Genomic DNA, 9,221 nt, shown 5'->3' with positions numbered 1-9,221 from the left:
GCCACTGGCACCAGCAGTGATCCACGGGCACTCTGCTGGACACACCCTGACTACTTGGCTCGTTTGTGTCATCCATCTCCCCTCTTCTCATACAGCGAAGGATTCCACCACTGCAGTCATTTGTTCTGGGGATGAAGGAGAGAGAGAGAAAGCACATCTGTGACATGTTTTTGACTCAAAATATGGCTCTACTGGCCTGGTATGTACTGTAGAGTGTACATAGTGATAGATTGGGTATCTTCTTCCTTCTATGTCGTCCTTTAGATGTGTGAAATACTGTTGGATAATGTTACCCAACAATTTGCACTCTCTTCTCAAAATAAGCAAACAGCAAACACGATTTTAGTGATCATTCTTTGGATGATGTTGTTGCTCTATAGTAGAGGTTAGGTAGGTAGCTGTGCTAATGCTAGGTGAGCAGGAATGACAAAGAAAGGGAACAGTTTGGAATTGAAATTAACTGAATTTACTCAGTCTATATAACTGCTAACTGCTGAGCTGAGGGACATGAATACTTAGCCTTTCCCACTAATCTAGCGATAGTCGAGTATAACACCTATAATCAGGGTAACAGTCCACGAAGATGGTTCAATAGAAATTAAAAGGTTATCCAAAAAATGCAATAATCTTGGTTCTAAATGTTACCCTGTATCCTTTTTTTGACGTAAAACACATTGTGTGATAGGTTTTGATTGCACCCCCTAAAGTTTTTTGTATGCTTTTAAATTTCTCAACACATCTTTAGGGAAAGCTTAAGCGTGAAGCACTGTTTACACACTCTTCCTTTCCTTCTGTCCTATGTATGAACATTAATGTGTACAAAACATGCTAGAATAGTGTTGTATGAATCGGTCTAAGCCACTTTATATCCTTGTTACAGAGCCAGAGCTGTGTACAAAGACTTTTTTTTTTTTGTTCAGCTCAAAAAGGAACTGATAATTTGTAGACCATGAGCAGATATTTGCTAAATCTGACAAAACATGTCTGGTATTAGATTTCCACACTCCACTTTTAGCTCCTCCAGTTTAATAACATGAATATCAGTCAACTGTAACTCACACACACAATTCTGTTGGCATCAAGGTTTATTGTCCTTTTTATAATGTACAATATACAAAAATATAGGGTACCAAAAATTCACAGTGTCTAAAAGGCAGTGATTACAGTCTACATGACAGGTCTAACAGTACACCTGGTAAGTTGCATAGAAGGGCACAGATCCTCACATTGCAGGGGACAGAGCTCAAAATTAACCACTCAGATGAATGGTTTTCAGACCAGGCCAATAGAAGCTAAGTTTAGATCAAAATGACATCTTTTGAATTCCATATCCTCATCATTTGTGTTTTTAATATTTAGTGCTCTCATTAGTAGTGCTGCACGGAGTTATTTTCATTGTGGGTTCATGTATCTCTGGAAATTTGATGTTTGAGCAGCTGTGGAAGGTCATAACCCACAGGTCATTGTGGAGCTCTGTCCCCAAACAAATCTCATGGTTGGTGTGTACTTAGCTGCTGAACGTTTTTTAAACAACTATAAGGCTTTTTTTTAAACAAACAGTGTTAGCTATACAAGATACATAGATTTTACATTTACATGATCCTCTTCAGGGACATTAAATGGGCAGAAGGCTGTTGCTCTTATATACAGATAGAGCTCTCATCTCGTGCATGTACAGTAGCTGAACTGAAAAGCATTGCTGGGTTAGCATTCATCGACCAGGCAATAATAATAAAATAGAGTTGTGAAAATGCCCTTTATAAACCAAGCTTTAACTATAAATAATGTCCATTCCACCTTCGCAGGAACCAGAGGCGCGATGCTTTAACTTACAAATGATTAACATCTCATACACGAAAAACCAGTAGAATGCCTAGAGTGACAGAGTGTGGATAAAATGCACATTTATGCAAAAAAAAAGTCAACCTTTACAGACCTCATAGTCATATGTATGAAAGCAAACTTTGTACAAAATACATCAACTCCCCTTTTGCTCATTCAGACATACAGACAGTACATGTGTTTGCAGGTACGCACATCCACACACGCATGCATTCATTTTGATCTTCACACTGGCAAACCTCTAAGCAAGCATAATTTTTTTTTCTTTTCAGTTGGGGCCAATTTAAAGTTTTTATTAGTCATTTTTTGTAAAAATAAAAAAACACCCCACATCATTAAAATTAATTGTTTTATTTCTGTTAAGATTTCATGTGTTGAAGATTCAGTGACTATGAAGTTGCTGGATAATCAAAACAAAGAAATGCATTCATTCAGTGAAATTAAAGTATTTAAGAAAACAAGAATTAATCAGTTATATCTTATTTAGCAAAATATTTCCACCTATGCTACTGCTCGACTGAGCATGAAAGAAGTATCATCTTAAAAAACAAACATTTAAAAAAAGAACAAGTGCCACTCTACTAGCTTATTCTACCGTCATAGAAAACCCAATCCAGTTGTTTAGCACATTGGCCATATTTGATATGACCATCGAGCTATTTAGCACTCAGTAGAATCAATGCATCCACTAGAGAATCAATTGGAGAATCAATTGATTCTCTTCCAGAAGTCATTATTGTTCTTGGAAAAAAAATGAAACAAATAGAAATGAAAACAAATCTCACCCTGCCCTCTATTGCATACAGGCACCCACGGCATTCCCTTTTTACAGTTCACCTCCAGCATTCCTTGCTTTGATTTTACGAGTGAATGTCCTTGTCCACAAAAGAGATGTGACTGTGATCATAAGCTGATTTAGAGAGTATTTCTCTCCAGTTGAGTGATGTTGAATATTGTAGCTCCTCCGAACAGCCGTCCAAAACCTTCATCAACTTTGAAGTTCTTATCTTTTGTCACGTGAAACACCATCAATGGAGGACGTGGATTTCTTCCCCCCAAACAACCAGAGATATTGATCTCTAATTTATTTCATGATCGACTTTATTGAGTTTTCTCTTTTGTTCTCTTGCTCTGTGTTGGGCGGCAAGGACATAACCATATGCGCCGTTTGTTCTTTGTAACTGCTTTTGTTGTCAAGGGACTCAAAGCTGAGGATGTGGTTTGTAATGAAGAGGCATAAAATGGTGACCCAGATCCAGAGAAATGTAATATATATTTTTTTAGTATTGTGTTGGTTGTGTCCAGAATCGTGTATGCTTGGCCCAGCACCTGCACTGAGGTGATGCGGTCATAATCTGTCTAAAGTCATAACTCGTCCTCGTAGAGTTTTCCACTAGTTGCCCACATGAAGCTGAGAGTTGACACTGCTATATCCAGTCAGGCCCTTACAATAATACACCCCCAGCTGGTTGCATAAGTTCATGACTGTACCAGGACACAGGTATTGTTGTCCAAACTCACATCTCCCAATGGAAAGTTTCAAAAAACGCCCTTGAAAAGACAAACCCTACCATGCAGAAGAGACTACGGGAGCAAGGAGCGGGGCGGTGGTGAACAGAGGAACCTGGCCAAGCTCTGAGTAACGTTTCAGTTCATGTTATGTCACCACGGCATTCAGGTGATGTCCGTTTGGAGCAGGGGGGTTGGAGAGCCCGTTGTGGGCCTCGTCTCAGCTGTTGTTACTGTTGTTGTAGGTCCTGCATGGTGATGGGGACGAGTTGGGTTGGTAGTCGAATTTGCCAAGTGCTGTGGGATAGTAGGTGGTGGTGTAGACATTTGTCTGCTGGAGTGGTGTTGGGTAGAAGTTGGATCTTTCATCTGGAAGCAGGTTGTTTTTGTTCAGTGTCTGGAATAACACAAGAAAGAAAGAATTAAACTACCAGTTATGTGTGTGTGTGTGTGTGTGTATATATATATATATATATATATATATATATATATATATAAAATATATAAACACCTCCCCCCCCCCCCCTCCTCTCTGTGCCTCCCTTGATCAGATAAGAGAGTCGTAAATATTAATGACCTCTGGAAACTGATAGAGACACACTCTCTTTAACTGAAAGAGAACATCCTCAAAACTCACATTTCTGAGATGTATTTTGTGTTTTCCTGATTACCAAAGTTGTAGTGAGATGTTGTTGTGCATTACTTCCAAAAATGATGTTCCTGTTTAATTCAATTTCTTCCACAGTCCAAAAGTGCCCCCATTATTGTGTTGGAGAACACAATAATGTCAGAATGATTTCCCATTTATTAATTAATTGTGAATCTTTGTGTTATTCAGTTTGGAAAAGGTGAAAACTGTATTATTCATCACCATATGTATGTCATGTTATCATATCTTCGATGTGACATGTATTTTTAGTACCCAGAGCACATTCACATATAGTTTTACTGAATTAAATAACTCACATATTTGTTAGCCTGTGTAATCAGGAATATGTGGTCACTTTTGCTTGACAGGAGTATGGTGAGGAATGAACAGGTAGCGTTTGCGCGTTTAATATCACATATTTTAATCTATTCTTGATCATATCCCCTCTTCCCTCTCACAAGACAAAGAGGTGATCAAATTATGAGTGAGAATTGCTCTGAAAAGTTTCTCTCTGCCCAGATAAAAAGCCAGACAGCGCCCCTGCTCATCCCCCCCCACCCCACCCCCCCTTCTGAATGGCTGAGACACTGCCGGTGGCCATTCAATATTTTCCTCTCTAAGACGCATTCTTTTCTTTATCTTCTGAAGTTCTTCTTTCTTCCAGAGTTTGGTAACTCTGGTAACTAGTTATCTTTCATTTTTGTAATTTAAGTTAGACATTTTTGCTCACTTTCAACGCCAAATTCATTGTTTTTATCCGTGATTTTTGACAAGAACTGATTAAGAACCAGTTCCCATTTTTCCTAATTTTTGCTCACTTTCAACATTAATTCTTTCAGTCAGCTAACGCCTGAGAACCAAGTGGCTTTCGTCAACCGGACACAGGCTCCCTCAGCTGTGAACAACAGAGATCTGCCGGCCCAGATCCCTTTGAGCCGAGCCAAGCCCCCACGACAGGATGTCAATGCGTTGCCATAAAGACGATACACCACTCCAGACCAGCAAGTCCAGGCGCGTTGTAAGGCATCATCTAAAGGCTCGCACATTCCAGCCAGGAGGAGACTCTGACAGACGGTTCACTGACAGTAAGAGACCAGCTGAGCTTTCTCTGATTCTGATTTTCTGGGTTGATGTCACTAACTACTTGATTACCTAAATTTAATCACTCCGTTATTCCTTTACCAATCGTTCGTAGTCCAAATTACCGTTTTATTGAGTCCGCTATCTGGTTTCTCTTACCATAATCCTCCTATTTTAATATGCAGATTTGAATCTCCTCACTGCACACACGCACACAAAATCTCACATATACACGCACGCATACACACACACCTGTTACGTTTCTCAATGTACATAGTAAACCTGTATTGTTTAGTAGAATAGTAAATAAATGTTTTCATTTTAGACCAATTCACCGTCTTCTGCGTTTCTGTGTGTTAGAACTGGGGTCAATTTAACCAAGAATTCTGGCCAGTAGGCCCACCACCTACAGGGCAGGAAATCGGGGCCGGGTGCTATGTCAACCAGGCAGTAGGCAGGAGCAGGCACCTGCGCGTGCCGCCCCCTGGTGGCGTAGACTGGTTCTGGGGACGTGGAATGTCACCTCACTGGCGGGGAAGGAACCTGAGCTGGTGCGGGAGGTGGAGCGATACCGGCTAGATATAGTTGGGCTCACTTCCACGCACAGCAAGGGTTCTGGAACCAGAATCCTGGAGAGGGGTTGGACTCTCTCCTACTCCAGAGTTGCCCAAAGTGAGAGGTGCCAGAAGGGTGTGGGGATACTCACAAGCCCCCGGCTGAGCGCCGCTTTGTTGGAGTTCTCCCCAGAGAACGAGAGGGTCGCCTCTCTGCGACTTCATGTTGCGGAGTGGAAAACTCTGACTGTTGTCTGTGCTTATGCACCGAACAGCAGTTCGGAGTATTCGTCCTTCTTGGAGTCTCTGGGTGGTGTCCTGGAAGGGGTACCGCCTGGGGATTTCATAGTTCTCCTGGGAGACTTCAACGCTCACGTGGGCAACGATGGAGAAACCTGGAGGGGGGTGATTGGGAGGAACGGCCTGCCCAATCTGAACCCGAGTGGTGTTTTGTTTTTGGACTTCTGTGCTAGTCATGGGTTGGCCATAACAAACACCATGTTCCAGCATAAGGTTGCTCATAAGTGTACTTGGTACCAGAGCACCTTAGGCCAAAGGTCGACGATCGACTTTATAGTCGTATCGTCAGACCTGCAGCCGTATGTTTTGGACACTCGGGGGAAGAGAGGTGCAGAGCTGTCAACTGATCACCACCTGGTGGTGAGTTGGAACCGATGGCGGGGAAGACTGCTGGACAGACCTGGTAAACCCAAACGTGTAGTGCGGGTGAACTGGGAAGGTCTGGCGAAGGACCCTGTCCGTAGGGTTTTTAACTCCCACCTCCGGAAGAGTTTCTCCTGCATCCCGGGGGAGGTTGGGGACATGGAGTCTGAGTGGTCCATGTTCAAAGCCTCCATTGCAGAAGCAGCTGCTTGGCGCTGTGGTCTGAAGGTCACTGGTGCCTGTCGTGGCGGCAATCCAAGGACCCGCTGGTGGACACCAGCGGTGAGGGAGGCTGTCAGGCTGAAAAAGGAGACTTTTGGAGCCTGGTTGGCTCGGGGGTCTCCCGAAGCAGCTGACAGGTACCGGTTGGCCAAAAGGGTGGCAGCTGTGGTGGTTGTGGAAGCTAAAACTCGGGTGTGGGAGAAGTTCGGGGAGGCCATGGAGAAGGACTTTCGGTCGGCCTTGGGGAAGTTCTGGCAAACCGTTCGACGCCTCAGGAAGGGGAGGCAGGGCTTCGCTCAGGATGTGTACAGTCAGAGTGGAGAACTGTTGACCCGTACTGGGGATATTGTCGAGCGGTGGAAAGAGCACTTCCAGGAACTCCTGAACCCGGTAAACACGTCCTCTATGGAGGAGGCAGAGCCTGAAGACTCGGGGGATCTTCGTCCATATCCGTGGCAGAGGTCGCCGAGGTAGTTAAGAAGCTCCTCAGTGGCAAGGTGCCAAGTGTGGACGAGATTCACCCTGAGATACTGAAGGCTCTGGACATTGTTGGACTGTCCTGTTTGACACGTCTATACAATGTCACGTGGGCATCGTGTACAGTGTCTGTGGAGTGGCAGACCGGGGTGGTGGTCCCTATTTTCAAAAAGGGGGACCAGAGAGTGTGTGCCAACTACCGTGGTATCACACTTCTCGGCCTCCCCTGGAAAGTTTACTCTAGGGTGCTGGAAGGGAGGATCCGAGCAATTCGGTCCCTGTACGACCAAAGTGAGAGCTGTGTCCGCATACTCGGCACTAAGTCAGACACGTTTCTGGTGGGTGTTGGAATCCGCTAGGGCTGCCCCTTGTCTCCAATCCTGTTTGTGGTTTTCATGGACAGGATTTCAAGGTGCAGTCGTGGTGGGGAGGGTTTTCGGTTTGGAAGCCTCAGGATCGCATCTCTGCTTTTTGCAGATGATGTGGTTTTATTGGCATCCTCAGACCGTGACAGTATGCACTGGAGCGGTTTGCAGCCGAGTGTGAAGCGGCAGGGATGCGGATCAGCACCTCCAAGTCCGAGACCATGGTTCTCTGCCGGAAACCAGTGGATTGCTCCCTCCGGGTTGGGGGGGAGTTGCTTCCCCAAGCGAAGGAGTTTAAGTATCTCGGGATCTTTTTCACGAGTGATGGGAAAATGGAGCGAGAGATGGACAGGCGGATTGGTGCGGCGTCAGCAGTAATGTGGGCGTTGTACCGGTCCGTCGTGGTGAAGAGGGAGCTGAGCCATAAGGTCACCAGTCCATCTACGTTCCAACCCTCACCTATGGTCATGAGCTTTGGGTAGTGACCGAAAGAACAAGGTCATGGATACAAGCGGCCAAAATGAGCTTCCTCCATAGGGTGACTGGACTCAGCCTTAGAGAGAGCTCAGACATCCAGAGGGAGCTCGGAGTAGAGCCGCTGCTCCTTCGCATCGAAAGGAGCCAGTTGAGGTGGTTTGGCCATCTAATTCAGATGCCTCCAGGGAGACTTCCTTTGGAGGTTTTCCGAGCACGTCCGCCTGGGAGGAGACCCTGGGGTAGACCCAGAACTCGCTGAAGGGATTATATATCCCGTCTGGCCTGGGAATGCCTCGGGATCCCCCAGGAAGAGCTGGAAGGCATCGCTGGGGGGGAGGGACGTCTGGAACGACCTGCTTTGCCTGCTGCCTCCGCGATCCGGCCCCGGATAAGCGGAAGAAAATGGATGGATGGATGGATTCTGGCCTTTCAGATATGAGACTGATCAACTGTATTTCGACAGGAATCTCCTTGAGATTCTGCCTAAATTAATAATTTCCCTGGATAAGACAGGGTGGTGCCCTTTTATTTAACGAGTGCAAATAAAATACCTTTAGTAGTTTTTCCTACGCTGGTCTAGGCAGTGTTTTCGGCCCATCTGTAATGGGTCTTCTAGAGGTAATCACATTAATACGGTTTGATCAGCCCTGTTTAACCTGGACGGAGGATATGAATTCATGATGAACAGGGTGGGAATCCGCTGTCACAGATGATAAACTTAAAAGATAGTCTCAAAAAAGTTAACCCACTGCATCGCCTGAAACCTCCAGAAACCTTGGAGAAAACCTGTAACAGAAATTGTTGAAAATAGAAGACAAACTTGCTCTGAAAGTCTATGAACTTGTAATGAAAATAGTTTCTTGACTTGCTGTAAATGTGAATGCACAGCAGACCGATGGCAGTGGAAGGTCGAGCGTTGACTAATGTTTCAGAAAGCTAATGAGTCTCATTCATAAGGACTTGGTTTGTGTGCAGGTAGAATGACTTATAGCCTAAAGTATAGGTTCTGTGTAAGAGCAAGAAAGAATAAAAATGAACAGTAATTTATCTTCTGTGGTTAGCATGCTATTGAGATAAATGAATGAAGTCTCTAAATAAAACATGACTCACATTCATTGTCATTGAATCTTCAACATTTACATTTGTGTGTGTGTTTGTGCATTTGAGTAACACCAAGTAAGTGGTATTTTCATTTTCTGCATATTATTTATTTCTGGATTGCATACCTTAAACTCCATTGGTGTGTACTTCTCATTCTTTGGCGTGGTGTTGCCCTTGTAATTGAGATGGTTTGGGGTGGTGGGGTGAATGATGGCGGACTCTTGCGAAGGCTTGTGGAAGCGTTGACAGTAGACATAGATCAGGAAGGACAGCAGCCCGCGC

At 44.5% G+C, this 9,221-nt stretch overlaps 1 protein-coding gene across 1 annotated transcript in view; it reads right to left on the bottom strand.

Annotated features, from left to right (window-relative positions):
• Nucleotides 1–1,067: 1,067 nt before the first annotated feature.
• sema5ba (sema domain, seven thrombospondin repeats (type 1 and type 1-like), transmembrane domain (TM) and short cytoplasmic domain, (semaphorin) 5Ba) overlaps nucleotides 1,068–9,221 on the bottom strand; it is a 393,180-nt gene continuing 385,026 nt past the window's right edge. The window contains 2 exon segments of the mRNA XM_051958892.1: nucleotides 1,068–3,748; nucleotides 9,065–9,219. Of these exon segments, the coding sequence (XP_051814852.1) occupies nucleotides 3,572–3,748; nucleotides 9,065–9,219 (332 nt within the window). The 3' untranslated portion in view covers nucleotides 1,068–3,571.

The sequence above is a fragment of the Acanthochromis polyacanthus genome, chromosome 14 (genome assembly GCF_021347895.1).
Source record: "Acanthochromis polyacanthus isolate Apoly-LR-REF ecotype Palm Island chromosome 14, KAUST_Apoly_ChrSc, whole genome shotgun sequence".
Classification (NCBI taxonomy): domain Eukaryota; kingdom Metazoa; phylum Chordata; class Actinopteri; family Pomacentridae; genus Acanthochromis; species Acanthochromis polyacanthus.
The sequence above is the reverse complement of the archived record's forward strand: the minus strand, read 5'-3'. Positions and strand labels throughout refer to the sequence as shown.